Here is a 15,568-nt window from a genome sequence, read left to right as displayed (position 1 = left end):
TGGTGGGCAGAGTGTAGCCCCCTGGTGGGCGTGCCAGGTGGATCCCGGTCGGGCGCATGCGGGAGTCTGTCTGACTGTCTCTCTCCGTTTCTAGCTTCAGAAAAATACCCAAAAAAACCCCAAAAAACAAAAAAAAAAACCCAGAAATAAACACAACAATCCTAAGGGACATTGGTTCTACCTACAAAACTGAGACACAGGAGGAGAGTGATGTACCTGATCTGAGGTCACAGCCATTAAATGGTGATGGAGTCAGGATTTGAATTAAGGCCATTTGACTTTATGACCTTTGTTCACAATATCTACACTCTATACCAAGCTCCTGAAATTCTCTGGCCTCCAGAGTATACTTCTTTTTTTCTTTTTTCCATTTTTATTTATTGATTTTAGCAAGAGGAGAAGGGAGGGAGAGAGAGAGAGAGAGGGAGGGAGGGAGGGAGGGAGGGGAGGGAGGGAGGGAGAGAGAGAGAGAGAGAGAAATATCGATCTGTTTCTGTTGGTGCCCTAACTGGGGGCCAAACCAGCAACCTCTGTACTTTGGGAAGATGCTCCAACCAATTGAGCTGTCTGGCCAGGGCCAGAGTAGATTTCTTTATTTAACCTTTTCAGAACCTATTGTCCTAAGAATACGCTATTAGGCTACCACCGACTGTGGCCAGTAAGAGTAGGTGAGCCTCAAAGCCCCTTCCGGGGGGTTGGAGGAGAGACACACAGGTCCTCTCTGACAAGAATATGCAGCCTGTCTCCTCCCTGACTGTCACTGGCCAAGAGGGACTCAAGGCCAAACTGTCCAACAGGGCATTTGTTCTGAGGCAAACTTTGATCTCTTTAGCCAGCAGCCTGAGCTGTTTCAGATCTTTGGGCTTTCTCTGGTCCCTTGTAGCCCATGAGTAGACTTGGGCTAGCTCTTCCCCATCTGTCCTTTCTCTGCTGTCACATCCAGAACACCTTGGCTTGAGGCATGAACAAGTAGCACGCTTCCCTCAATGGTTACCACGGCAATGATAATACTGTATATTTTCTGTTTATCTGGAACTTTTCGTGCAGCATGTGTCCTAATTCTCACCATAAATCCACATGAGTTGGGCACTATTATCTGTTTTATAGGCAAGTCTCTTACCTCTTGAAGCCTCTGTTTTCTCATCTGTAAAATTGGATAATAGCTTCTGCCACGGAGTAATTGCAAGGATTAAATTATATGATGCATGTAGAGCATTTAGTGTGCTATTGGCACCTGGCCAGGCTTCTAATCACTGTCAGTTTTTCTGGTTGCTATTTCCAGGCCCCCCACAACCACAGACCACCTACTATCACTTGTTATTAATTGCAACCCTACAATTGTGTTATTTTGGACTGAGTTGCTGTTTGGGGCGCCACCTCATGTTATTAACTTAATTTCAAACTTAGGGTCAACTAAACATCAACTCTTGAAACTTGCTTCAGGCACTGAAACTTCTGGCCTATGTCTCTTGTTCTTGGCACTTATACCTCCTGGTGAGGACACAGGTGTTCAGTAAGCCCTACCTTTTAAGAGTCACCTTGAACTCCTGGAGCTTGAGGATTAAATACCATTATTATGTTAGGTTCTTTAGTCTCCTTTATCAAAAAATATCAAAGTATTTTTCTTTAATGTGCAAAGATGAACAATTCTGCCTGTCCCCAGCCAAAGTAGTACACTCACACTATGTAGAGGGGAAACTGAGGCACAGGGCGGAATGCCTAGTGCCTCAGAGGCAGAGCCACTGCTTCTCACCAGCCAGCTGCCCTCACATGCTTCTCTGCCTCCTTCCCCAGGTTCATCTTCCCCACCACCCGGCTCGGGGCCGAAAGCCAGTTCAGCGATTTCCTGGATGGGCTGGGACCAGCCCAGATTGTGGGGCGACAGACGCTGGCAACTCCACCAATGGGTGAGTCTTTCTGAGGGTAGGACGAACGGGCTGATGGCGGCGACACAGCAGACCGGGTGAGATCAGTGGGCGCCTTGTGTGACCCAAGCAGCAGAAAGGAGCCCTCACTCAGGCTCTGAAGCTAGCGAGCAGGGATGAGCACAGCACTCACGAGTCCCCCCTGCTCAGAGAGGGAGGCCACCCGGCAGCAGCTCTTCCAGCACATTCCCTCCCTCCCTTCCCCACACACAGCGTGCCTGGCACTGTCAAGTGCTGGACGTGAAATGATAAACAAAATCATCAGGGCATTGACTTACATGGAGTCTGCCCTGTCTCCAGTTCTCTGTGTGGCCTTGGGGAAATCCCTTCTCTGAGCCATTTTCCTCATCTGTGAAATAAGAATAAATATAGCTGCCTTCAGAAAACCAAACAAACATACAAACAAAAAACCAAAATACCTGCCTTCATTCTGCAATCTATCAACAATTTGAGTTGGGATTTTTGTTTTTTTTTCATGCTTTGCATGAAGTATTTCATTGACTTCTTAGGAACTGTGTCTTATCTGACTTGTTACTTTGGATGGTATCTGGCGTCCAGGTGCCTTATAGTAATTTTCTCACCCTCTTTTTCTTGTAGGTAGAAAATCCTTCCCGAAGTCTGTCCGTGGTCCTCCTAGTACCTAGCTGCAGTCTGGCTCCCCCCTGTCCCCCTCAGACATGCATGTGTTGGCTTCAAGCAGCTCCTCCCAGACCCAGCTTCCCTCTCTTCCTTGTTCCACCCTCTTCCCCATCAGCCTGACTCAAGCAGTGTCTGACCCAGACATCTGCACTGACCTCACAGCAAGTGAGGAAGCTGAGTGCAGACAGTGCCCCGCTGTGAGCCACACAGTGAGCTGGCATTTCATTCCAGTCCAGGACTCTTCCCACCACTCAGCCCTGTCTTCCTTAGTGCTCACACAGGAGACTCTCTGCTGGAAGAAGGGTCCATGGGGATGCTCAGAGGGTGAGCGTCAGCTCTTATCTGGCTCCTGGATTGGATTTAGCTAATTCTCAGCCCTTGTTTTCAGACTCTTAAGGGCCTGGGAAGGCTGCTTCTCCCAGCCCTGGACCCAGCCAAGGGCTGGGAGGCAGTGCGAGGAGTCAGCTGTTTTCATAAGGCTAATGCGCCATCACAGCCTAGAACTATGCGTGTGGTGCCCTCTGCTGTCCCAAACTGGGAATGATAGGTTTGTGTTTGCCCATCTTGGGGATGTTACAGTGAGACAGGGAGATTAATTCTTGGGACATATACCCCTCCCACTTCCCCGTGGGGAGGTCAGGAATAGTTGGGGGGAGGAGAATGAATTCCAGAATGCTTTTGTTTGTATCTGCATCTTCCCAATATGCAAATACAAACAATTGCATAATGGCTCAGAGAATCTAAAATGGGTAGCTGAACCCACAGTCTGGCCTATTTTAATTTTTCTTATGATTCAGGCTTATGATTTTGCACTCGTTTGAAGGCTGTTCCAAGTGACTAATGCATAATTTCAAATTCTGCTAATGCAGAATTTGAACAAAGCTAACACTTTTAGAAATCAGAAAAGTGACAAGACTCCCCACAAACTTGCCCCAGCTGGATAACCCATTTCATGGAAGCATCGTGAGGAGTTCTCAGTCCTCTGCTCCCAGGAAGTCAGCTGGCCTTCCCTTCATCCTCGGCAAGGATGCAAGCAGTCCTTTGTTTCCTCATGGCCCAGACAGGCTCATATCTCAGCATCACTTCTGGCTGATATTCTTTGAATATCTGTTTGATGTGTATTTAGGGGAGTGGCTGGGGGCTGCCGTCTAGAAGGTGAATAAAAACCACTGAGCCCACAGCCTCCATCTTCCTGACACAGGAAGCTGTCCCCAGGCTTGCCTATTCTACTCAGCAAAACAGAAACTTCTCCTTAACCAGGCTTAGATGGGAGTGAGGCAGACACTTTTGGTCCCCAGGCATGTCCCTTGAGGGTCATGCCCCCGCCCCAAGGGACCTGGTAGAGCATTTCTTAGCTGCTTTAAAGTGGTCTCCTGAGGGCAGTCCTTACACATCCAGTTTTTTGTCTGTGTCCTTTCCAGTGTTGTAGCATCCTCTGCAGACTGGCGCTTTGCTCTGTGGCTGGCCGGCCTGCCCGGTCTGGCTGTGCCTGGACTGTCCTTCTTCTCCTTGCAGGGGATGTGCATATTGCCATCATGGATCGGAGTGGCCAGCTGGAGGTGGAAGTGATCGAGGCTCGGGGCCTGACCCCCAAACCTGGCTCCAAATCCCTCCCAGGTGAGGAGGCTGAGCAGCTGGAAGAAGGATTTGGGAACTGGGGTCTTGCCAGGAAGGGTATGCAGCTGAGCTCCAGGTCCAACGAGTCCTCAGCTCCCCACTGGCCTCAATCAGTATTCTCAACACTGGAGTCCCAGTTTGCCTGGAAGGCAGAGAATAGGGTTGGGTGTAGGGGAGGATGAAGGAGTCAGCATTTGAGTCAGTCTCTTCGACCTTTTGTCCACTGGTTAGTTCGTCCTACTCACTCTGCTCACCTCCAGGGTCAGCTGGTGTTGGGGACGGAGTGGGCCATAGTAGTCTCTCCTGGACCCCTCCCCATCATGCTTTCTCCCACCCCTCAGCCACCTATATCAAGGTTTACCTGCTTGAGAATGGGGCCTGCTTGGCCAAGAAGAAGACAAAGGTGGCTAAGAAGACCTGTGACCCCCTGTACCAGCAGGCTCTGCTCTTTGACGAGGGGCCCCAGGGCAAGGTGCTGCAGGTGAGTTGACAGGGCAACTCTTAAGACCGCAAGTCATAATTTAAAATTTGTTTCATTTATGGCTCATCCTATGCCAGGCACTCATGCCAGGTACATTGCCCATTTATTTTTGCTACTCAGTGGGGTGCTGTTGTCCCTGGTTGATTCATAGGGAAATTCAAGGTTTGGAGGGTAACTGGATTGCCCCCCAGGTTCCACCTGGCACTGGTGTTCACTGCACATTGGCTCCACCCCAGGCTCTGTGTTAGCTGCTTACCATTTGTGACCTTGCTTCATCTCCGAGATGACCCTGTGGAGCAGGCATGGTTCTTCCCATTTTACAAATGAGAATCAGCCTCAGAACAATGTAGTGTAGTGACTTGTGTGAGGTTTCAGCTCGGGCTTACTGAAACTAGACAAGCCCAGGCTGGGGGACTCTCACCCCAGTCCCCTGAGGGCAACAAAGCCTTCATGGTGTCTGTTTCACTGATAAAGTGCCTGAGGTGCACAGAGGGTACATGGGGATAGAGCATGGGGCTGGTCGGTCTCTGGGTTCAGTCCTGGGTTTAAGTGCTAACTTGATGCCTTACTAGCTGTAGTATGTTGTGAAGATTAAATGAGAGATGCCAGTGGAGGGCCTCACATAATTCTGGCACAGACAGCTACTCCTTAACTCGTAACAGTGGTGGTGGTGGTGGCTGTTGGCCATGCCTGAGGCCACATGGGTGGCAGAGGAGAGGTTTGAGCCAGGGCTGTCTGGGCTGTGGGACTTCTTGTCTAGGGCTATTCCTCTGGGCGGAGGTAGTTCCACAGCAAGGGCACCTGGAGTTGCACACAGTAAGAACTGATGAACCCTAGGGTTCTGTGGGGGTGAGTTCCCTCTTGGTTGTCCGTTTTTATATATATTGGGATTCCATATTGAAAAAAGAATTCACCAGTAAAAGGGGCCCCACTGTGCACCAGCGGCAGAGCAGGAGCTGTGACCCAGGTCCTGCAGTCTGCTCCTTCCTGGAAAAGGCTGTCACCTGAGCAGCCCCAGAAGTCAGACCCAGGGTACATTCCCAGCTCTGCACACATTACTGTGCAACTCTGGGTTTGTTAATTAACCTCTCTGCGGGGCAGTTTCCTCTTTGTGGAAATAATGCACAGCAGTTCTACTTGGATGGTTGCAACAATTGAGATGATATGTATAAAATCCGTAGGATGGAGCCTGGCACTTCTTAAGCGCGCAGTAAGTTGTTGCTTGAGATCAGCCCGAGTTTCAGCTCTCTCTGCCCCATCTGAGCCCTGGTGACATTTAGGTGCCTGGGCCCACCGCCCAGCCCTGGAGCCGGGGAGGTGGCTCAGCTCCTCTCTCTTCCTCCCCACTGGTAGGTGATCGTCTGGGGAGACTACGGCCGCATGGACCACAAGTGCTTCATGGGCATGGCCCAGGTCATGCTGGACGAGCTGGACCTGAGTGCTGCCATCACTGGCTGGTACAAACTCTTCCCCACGTCCTCCGTGGCAGACTCTACACTTGGATCCCTCACCAGGCGCCTGTCCCAGTCCTCCCTGGAGAGTGCCACCAGCCCCTCCTGCTCCTAAGGACCTCAGGAAGAGGCTGGGATGCAGTGTAGGAAGGGGCACCTGCTGCCCCCCCCCCATCTCCCTCCTGTACATAGTCTTCATGTCTTTCTGGCCCCCTCGCCCTACTGCATGCCTGTTGGCTACTGGGCCTGTCCCAGCTGGCAGTGGAGAGTGTAGTGTGTGTGTGTGTTTGTGTGTGTGTGTGTGTGTGCATATGCTTATGTATGTGTGTCTGTGTGTGATCATGTTATATCTGTTCATGTGTCTGAGTATAGTCAGTCTTGGTGACTATGTAGGCTGAAATCCGTGTCCCTCTGTGTCTTGTTGAAAAGAAATCCAAGTGAGTGTTGTGTGGACATAACTTCCCCCTTGTCCAGGGATGGAAGAGGGGAACGTGGCCATTGGTCTATCCTGCCTGGTCCCAGGCCCGGGGCAGAGCCCATGTGTCCCCACCTGTGCCTCCTCTTAGTGATCCCTGCTGAGTTTTCTGTCTTGTTCTTTGTTTCCACTTTGCCTCTCCCAGCACTGCTGCTTTTTTTGAGGAATGTAGCATTCACTGCAGCTGGGCACACTGAGGCCCCTCTGGGAACCCTGACATTCCTCCTGCCACCCAGCACTCTGGCAGCTTTTCCCACTGAATGCATCTGCAGCATGTAGCATGCTCATCTAATGCCCTGGCCAGGGCCCCGGGAAGCAAGGATACCCAGGGAGCTAAGGGCTTGCAGATTGCTTCCTTCCTCGGGCTGGAGCCACCTCCTTCCTACAAGCGAAACATGAGGAAGTCTTAGTTCTCAGGGTAGCTGGCCAGATACCTTAGAGAGAAGTTCTGGTACCTCTCTCAGCACTCTCTTCCCTCCTGTCTCCCTCCAAGCCACCTCACCTCCAACATGCCAAAGGAGCCCTCCCAGTGGACCCCAAGAGGTGTGCACAGGAGGATTTTGACATCTGGGAGGCTAGCCTCAGAGAGGATAAACTCTGCCAAAGCAGACAGTCCCTGGAGGCACCTCTGTTCTCCCCAGGCTCTGAGGGTAGCCTGGCCCAGGAGGAGTGCTGAGGGCAGGGGCTGACTTGCTCCGAGCCACTTTGAGCATCCTGTCTGACCTGTTGGGGTCAGCTGCCTGAAGTTCATCATTTGGGGCTCTGCTTTTTGCTCATTTCTAGATCAGGGTCCCTGTCTGTGAGCTCAGACTCATGTGGGCTCCAGCCTCCTGGCTCCACAGACAGCCTAGCTCTGGACTCTAGACTGCAGTCACCAGCTCTGTACAAGCAATACTCACCCTCTCACCCTCCCTGCCTCCTGTGCTCCACCCTGCGCCCGAGAGAGCGGCCTGGCCTGCTCTGGGCGCCGACCCCACCTCTGCTTTCATTCCACCCACCTGGCTGGAGCTTCCCAAAGCCTCTCAGACTCTGACTCGATCTGACAGCTGGGCCCTGTGGGTAGGGACAAGTGCCTGGACTGGATCTTTTGAGATGTCTGCTGGGGGCCCCGAAGTCTGGCTCAGGAATGCCCAAATCTGGCCCTTTCCCTCTTCAGGTCTAGGGTGAAAAGTGAAAGGTTGCCCAGGAGATGGACACAGTGGCCCCTGGGTCCATGTCTAGGGAGAAAAGAGGTGCTGAAGGGGTCACGGTATGGGGCAAATTCTCTCTCTTCCCCAGACTTCCTCCCCAATGCTGCAGTGACTCTAATCCTGTACACCAGCTGGGGCAGTTGCCCAGGGAGCAGTGCAGAGGTCTCAGATGCTGTGCTTGGATTCTGTCTGTAACGGCAGCGGGGCAGGTGTGGAAGTGGAAGTGGAGGCTCTCTGGAGATACAGTCTTCTCCACCAAAGGGCCTGGTACCTTTCCTCTCCCGAAACAAGGGGAAGAAACCAGGATGCAGGCAGTCCTGCCCACAGACAGAGTAGGCAATACGGGCAGTAAAGAAATGGACACGGTGAGCCCTTGGGCTCCGGGCTGCTGTCGAGCCTCCATTCTTATATCATGGACAAGAACCGTTGTGTGCGTGGAAGAGAGGGAGGAGGCAGCTAGGTTTCATGTTCTTTTTCTGCAGAAATTCTCTCCCATTGTAGGGACTGGTTAATGCATGTATTTTTCATGTTTCTAAAATGAAGCAAAGGGCTCTGTACTCTTTGATCCTAGAGCAGGGAGAGGGGAAAAAACTTGCTTATAGAAGGGTATTTTTATGTTCTGCCTGATGTGTTCAACTCTAGAGAGGTCACTCTCCAGATGGTGTGAAAACATAACCTGAGTGGTGGGCTTAGTCAGAGTGTAGACATGTGTTGATGTAGCACCAGATGTCTACATGCAGACCACGCAGTCGCCCCTAGGGAGTGGGGGAGTATCACTGAGGGGTATCACCCTCATTCCTCGAAAGGCCCAGAAAGACTATAAGAGAAGATAAGGGCTTCCGGCAGATAGGCTGCCACTGGGTGGTGGAGGCTGGTGCCCCTTGCCTCTGGGGGAAGGTTGGTTGGCACAGGGGGAAGCTCCAGCCAGAAGTGGGGCCTGACATGTTGGTAACTTGGGCTGAGCTGCCTACAATCCCCAGCTGCCAAAACTGCCCAAGGGTTGGGCCACTTCACAATTCCACCTTTCTAATGGGAGATAATTTCCCCCAAGTTGACCTTGGTAATTATTCTTTTTAACTCAGTGTACCAAATAAGAGACTAATCCCCACCTAGATTTCCCCCCATGAGGGTGAAGTCGTGTGAGGCTGATGTGTGTGTGTGATGGTGACTGGCTGGATTTGAGGGCCTGTTCTCAGCATCCTGGAGGCAGAGGCTTGTCTGGAAAGCTGTTCTGGAGCTAGCCTGTCTCAGGAGAGGAGGGAGCTCAAGTGTGGCTCCTGGCCACCCCTGGGCTGAGGAGCGTCTGTCCTTTGAAGAGAGGGTAGTGGAAGAGGAAGGAACATGACCCCCCAGAGTTCTCCCTAACATGGAACCAGCTCACTGCCAGGTACAGTATCCTGGCTCCAAACGCCCCCTTCACCCAGGTGAGACCTGGAGCTGATTACCGACAGGGGCTCTGTTATTCCATCTTCTTCTGCTCAGGCAGGATTCATGGAAGATGTGGCGGAGACAGAAATGGCCCTGCAGCGATGCTGGGCTGTGGGCAGGAACTGTGACAAATGATTCAGAGCATCTGTCTTCACATTTCTGATCTGTTCAATCTGTCCCACTTCCTTCATAGACTCCTTCCCTACAGGGAAGTCTGTGATGGGCCTTCAATATGAATCAGCCCCACTAAATAGGCCAAGTCTTGGTTTGACAAAGGGGAATGTGATCCGTCAGGGAAGAACGCTCTCTAAGACTACTCCCCATCCAGTCTCTTCCACCACCCAGCTCTGCTAGGAAAGGAGCACTTAGGAGGCTCTTGGTGTACAGCAAGTCCCAGGCATTGCCAGGATTAGCTGAGGCAGAACCTAGGAGCTCCAGAGAGGGGGTGCCCATACAATGCACCACTTGTGGTATCACTGTCCATTATAGCACTAAGGTCAAGCCAGTTCTCCTGGGGCATAGCACCCAGGGCAAGCATGCCTGAACTCTTCTTTACTGCCAGCCTCGAAGAGAGCAGAAGCCCCCCCCCCCTTTTAAAGACAATAGAACCCTCCAAGAGTACTTCTTTGGAAATTAAATGTAGCACAATCTTAGACCGCGTTATCAGGAGCCCTGACGCACAACCAGGGTTCTTGCTCTTTACCCTGCTCCCCACGAGACCTGCGCTCCCCGCTTAGGGCTCCAGAACTCCTAATACCTCTGACCCCTGATCTTCCTCGGCCCAGAAAGCAGCCGGGCTTCATTTAGTAAGGCTGCTCTTCTGTGTCTCTGATTGCTCCCTGCACTGTGCAAACCCTGTGCAAGAAACTGCTGCCTTTGCTTGATGTTGCAATGAGTTGTCCTCCACCTGAGTGGAGAGAGATGGCACGTCTTTGAGGGGCAGGGTGGTCCTGCAGTATCTCTGCAGTGGCTGCGAGCAGATGGAAAAGAAGAGGCCCGCTGCCCTACCGACCCCTGCCGTTCTCTGCCCCCCTCTGCGTTTTCTCCCATATCCTGATCCGTGAAGAGGGTCTTTAAGATGCTGCTCCCTGTACTGCATCACCTTCCACCAGATAATCAGGGAGGTGAGACTGTGAACTCGCTGTCCCCTGCCTTCTCCCTCAAGTCTGCTTTCACTCAGGACAAAAGAGATTGAACCGAAACAAAACAATGATGACTGAAGGGCAGGGGAGGGCTGATGGGGGCTGGACGGACCTGGTCAGACTGGGAAAGGGTTATTCTGAAAGAGTGCCTGAGCATCTCAGAGCAATGTCAGTGATGCCAAAGAGAGCGACTTGGCCTCCTTGGGCACCAACTCTGCTGGCCTGCCCAATGGTGGAACCTTGTTCTCTGACAAAGGGCTTAAAATTTCCATGTAGCAAAGCAAACCCCCACCCCCCGCAACCCTAAACTCGGGCTTTTGTGGGCCCAGATGGCTATGCCTGTGAGGGAAACCACACCAGAGAGAGAGACCTGCATCCTCTGAGGGGCCGAGGCTGGCTGGGGGCAAGTGCTCATTGAAAAGCATAAGTGCTTTGGCAAAACCTTCCAGCACTCTGGTTGGAAACTTGGTCAGTAAGGACAGGGGCCTTGAGCCTCCTGAGGAGTTCACTCCAATCAGGAAGGGCCCCTGGGATTGGGTTCCAGAGAGCTTGGCTAACAGCAATGAGCCCTGGCAATTCCAGGAGCACCAGAGCATCCATCCCGTTGGTCAATGGCCTGGATAGGTGGCTATAGAGCAACCAAGGCTGTCGTATAAAGTTTGCCAGAAACAGCGACCATGCGCAAGACTCCTCACTTTCTGGGCCTCAGCTTTCTCATCTGCAAAATCAAACCATGCTAGTTTCTCCATGGCTCTCCAGGTTTTCAAAGTCTGATCTGGAGCCGATGAAGGTTGTGAGCCTGGTTCCGCGGGCTGGTTCCCTCCAGCCCTGGTGCCCATGCTGGGTGCAGGTCCTCATCCGCCCACACACAGATGCTGCTCTGACAAGAACTCTGGGAATCCTAACAGACTGCCCCACCTTTTTGTGATTTATTCTCTCTTATTGTGTAACGATAGGAATAAGTAAGAGGAGTCTACAATGGACCATTTTCAAGGTGCTGATGTGAAGTTACAACCTCAGCTGCATCCTGTGTAGGTCAGCATCCCTGCTGGCAGATGTGGCTGGGTCAGTCCTCATTGTAGCTTCGAGAATGACATCTGTGGGAGAGTTGAACATCGGAGAATTTGAAAGGAAATGCTCTCTGATGGGAGGAGACAGGGAACTTATTTCCCATCAAAGTATTTTGCTTCTTAAAAGCACTCCTTTTTCCAGAACATTTTTTACCAGATGAAATCTCAGCAGGCCAAGTGGCTGCTTCCTTAGGAAAAATTGGCCCGATAGTTCTACCTGCTCCTTTAGAATGTAAATTCACAAGAGGCAGGTTTTTTTTGTTTGTTTGTTTGTTTTTTATAATATCCAAATGCATCCTGCAAAGAAAGAGCTTAGCTGATGGGGGCTGACAAGCATACTGTTTAGATAAGAAGCAATTCACCTTTTATATCTGTGCTCTATATACAATTTCTATGTGCAGCATCTTTCCAAACTGGTTGTGGCTCCTGGGTGGCAGGTGGACAGCTAGGAAGGACTTGCTGGCCGTTCGTACAACGTTCTTGCCAATTCCCTTGAGGAGAAAATTCTTCACATGGCTTCTGCATGTACGGTATTTGGGCAGCAAAAAATGATTAAAGTCAGTTTGAAAATGGTCTCGTGTGTTGCTTTCTGAAGATGGTTCTTAACGGTAGGAGAAAGAAAGCAGGGTTCCCGGTGACTCAAACAAGGAGGAGGGGGATGCCTAGACCGAGAGGCAGAAGAGGAGTACATCTCAGGGAAAAGGCCTGAAAAGCATCTGACCTGTGTGGGAATTTTGTTGCCACAGTCACGTCCTTGGCCATGGAATCTGACTGGTGCGGGGAGCTTCCAGGCTCTGCCTCCCAGGTTCCCTGTTTACAGGCCCTCAAAGCCTTCTATTCCCACAGACTTCACAAGGGATGCCAGAGTCAAGTAGAGGGGAAGGTGAGATAGAGCTAAAGACACTGCTTACGATCCATTGTTCATTTCTTTCTGAGTGCTGGTGTCTAGCAGCTCTGCTCAGGCACGTGGCTAGGGCAGTCTTGCTTATTTCAGCCACACCTGATATAAGCAGTAAACATAGAAGTTGAGCTCCAGTGCTGTGAACTACATCAATCATTGATACCCAGAGCGCCCCTGCTGCAGGGAGGGACAGAAAGTTAGCATTCAGTCACTTCGGGGCAGTGCCATTTCCCGCTAGGGCTGGGTCTAGGGATACAGGAGATGGAGAAAGGAAGTAAGTGCAGCAGTCAAAGCACTTGCTTGCTGGGAAAAGGCTGGCATTCTCCATCCCAAGACCTCCTGTGTTGGCTCTGGCCCTCGGCCTGGGCATGCCAGTGGGCACCATCTCCTGAGCAAAGGCCTGTGAGACCAATACATGAGCCTTGCTGTTCCCCAGGGGCTTCTACTTTTCCGCTCTGCCTTCTCCCGAGATAGCCTATATGCTCATGTATTTAAGAACTTCTGTGCCTCTAGACAAAATTCTTTCCCAAAAAGAAAAAAGGGGACAAATCACAAAAACTGAGATCCAGGAAAAAAAAATTAAGGATTTTCTGTGGACAGAAGGAATATAGTATGTACCCCACAGGATTATTGGGGGGTTAAAATGAGAATGTGTTTAAAGTGCTCAGAGCAGTAACTGGCAATAGAAAGTGCTTTTTGGCCCGGCCTGTGGTGGCGCAGTGGATAAAGCGTAGACCTGGAATGCTGAAGTCACTTGTTCAAAACCCTGTCGTCCCTGGTCAAGGCACATATGGGAGTTGATGCTTCCTGCTCCTCCTTCCCTCTCTCTCTCTCTCTCTCTTCTCTCTAAAATGAATAAATAAAATCTTAAAATAAAAGTGCTTTTTGCTGTTATTAAGGAAAATGATCCTGATAGAAGGGCTGAGATGCAAGAAAGAAAAGTGAGTAAGGAAGTAGGTTTTTTAAATTAGTAAGTATTTATATTATAAAACTATAATGTTTGATTTGTGTAATTAAAAAATATAAGCATGAACTAAACCAATGTCACCCCAATAAATTCAATTAAAAATTAAAATAAAATAAAATATTGGACAGTAATAATATAAAAGTTGGGCCTCTCCTCCTTCTTGAGGAGACTGAAGACATTGTATAACCTCAATCTTTCTTAAATATCCATTCTAAAATCTAGAGAAAATACTAAGAAGATAGATTCTAGTAGACACAAAAATCCTAAATACATGATAGTCAAGTGGGATTTATCCCAGGAATGCAAGGATGGTTCATTATTATCACAAAAATTCATTGCTAGCCTGACCAGGCGGTGGCGCAATGGATAGAGCGTCAGACTGGGATACGGAGGACCCAGGTTCGAGACCCCGAGGCCAGCTTGAGCTCGGGCTCATCTGGCTTGAGCCAAAAAAAAAAAAAAAAGCTCACCAGCTTGGACCCAGGGTCGCTGGCTCAAGCAAGGGGTTACTTGGTCTGCTGAAGGCCCGCGGTCAAGGCACATATGAGAAAGCAATCAATGAACAACTAAGGTGTCGCAATAAAAAACTGATGATTGATGCTTCTCGTCTCTCTCCGTTCCTGTCTGTCTGTCCCTATCTATCCCTCTCTCTGTCCCTGTAAAAAAAAAAATTTTTTTTTAAATGAATAAATTTTAAAAAATTCATTGCTATAATTCACCACATTAATAGACTAAAGTAAAAAAATTATTATTATCCTTATGTAGAAAAGGCATTTTATGCCTGACCTGTGGTGGCACAGTGGATAAAGCATTGACCTGGAATGCTGAGGTTGCCGGTTCAAAACCCTAGGCTTGCCTGGTCAAGGCACATATGGGAATTGATAGTTTCTGCTCCCCCCTCTCTAAAATGAATAAATAAAAGTTAATAAAAGGGCATTTTATAAGATTTAATCCTATTCAAAATAAAAAAACAAATAGAAGGTAACATTCTTAGTTTGGTGAAATTCATATGCCAAAAAATTTTACAGCAAATATATGTTACTGGAAATACCTTAGACACATTCCTTTTAAGATTAATATCAATACAAGGAGGCCAACTATTATTGATACTATTTAACATAGTTCTAGGACCCCTGCACAATGCCATAAGGGGAGGGGGGAAGGGTGTAAGAATTGAAAGAGAAAAGATAAAACTATAATTTGTAGATAATTTATCACTACCTAATTTTTAAAAAGCAAGTTTTCTGGATACAAGCTCACCTTACAAAAATCAGTTGTGGCCCTGGCTGGTTTGCTCAGTGTTAGAGCGTCAGTCCTGCGTGTGGGTGTCCCAGGTTTGATTCCTGGTCAGGGCATATAGAGAGGCACCCATCTGCTTCTCCATCCCTCCCCCTCTTGCTTCTCTCTCTTTCTCTTTATCTCTTCCCCTCCTGCAGGCATGGCTTGACTGGAGCAAGTTGACCCCAGGATGAGGATGGCACCATGGCCTCCACTTCAGGTGCTAGAAAGAGCTTGGTTGCAAGCTACAGGTGCTAGAAAGAGCTTGGTTGCTAAGCTACAGAGCAATGCCCCAGATGGGCAGAGCATCACCCCCTGGTGGGCTTGCCAGGTGCATCCTGGTCGGGGTGTATGTAGAAGTTTGTCTCTGCCTCCCTTCCTCTCACTGAATTTAAAAAATAAAAGAAAACCAGTTGCATTTTTCTATAACCGCTATAAATAATAAACACAAACAGATTTTATCCACAATAGCAATTTAAATTATTAAGTAGGGGTTACTTTAAAACATATAAGATCTCTACAGAGAGAATTTTCACACTAATAAAAAATGATGATCTGAATAAATGAAGAGGCATTCCCTGTTCTTGGGTGAGACAGTTTAATATAAAGATATTAACTCTCCCCAAATTAATCTATAAATTCAATGTAATCTAAATAAAATCTCAATTAGTATGTTAAGAACTACTATACTAAATATATTCTATAACTTATATGCAATAATATAAGTCAATTAATGGTTAAACCAACTTCTGTTTAAATAAAAGATGAGCCAACTTAAAGACTAATATATATATCTGAGAAATTAATATATGACAAAGGGGAACCTTAAAACACTGGAATAGGCCCTGGCCGGTTGGCTCAGCGGTAGAGCGTCGGCCTGGCGTGCAGAAGTCCCGGGTTCGATTCCCGGCCAGGGCACACAGGAGAAGCGCCCATCTGCTTCTCCACCCCTCCCCCTCTCCTTCCTCTCTGTCTCTCTCTTCCCCTCCCGCAGCCGAGGCTCC

The 15,568-nt window shown here is 49.3% G+C and overlaps 1 protein-coding gene across 1 annotated transcript in view; it reads left to right on the top strand.

Annotated features, from left to right (window-relative positions):
* Nucleotides 1–11,991, top strand: part of RIMS3 (regulating synaptic membrane exocytosis 3) — a 41,500-nt gene extending 29,509 nt beyond the window's left edge. The window contains exons 5-8 of the mRNA XM_066375989.1: nucleotides 1,795–1,907; nucleotides 4,080–4,181; nucleotides 4,523–4,662; nucleotides 6,016–11,991. Coding sequence (XP_066232086.1) covers nucleotides 1,795–1,907; nucleotides 4,080–4,181; nucleotides 4,523–4,662; nucleotides 6,016–6,228 — 568 coding nt within the window. The 3' untranslated portion in view covers nucleotides 6,229–11,991. The remainder of the gene's footprint in view (nucleotides 1–1,794; nucleotides 1,908–4,079; nucleotides 4,182–4,522; nucleotides 4,663–6,015) is intronic.
* The last annotated feature ends 3,577 nt before the right edge of the window (nucleotides 11,992–15,568 follow it).

This window comes from Saccopteryx leptura, chromosome 3 (genome assembly GCF_036850995.1).
Source record: "Saccopteryx leptura isolate mSacLep1 chromosome 3, mSacLep1_pri_phased_curated, whole genome shotgun sequence".
In the NCBI taxonomy this organism is placed as follows: Eukaryota; Metazoa; Chordata; class Mammalia; order Chiroptera; family Emballonuridae; genus Saccopteryx; species Saccopteryx leptura.
This window is presented reverse-complemented; position numbering and strand designations above follow the sequence as displayed.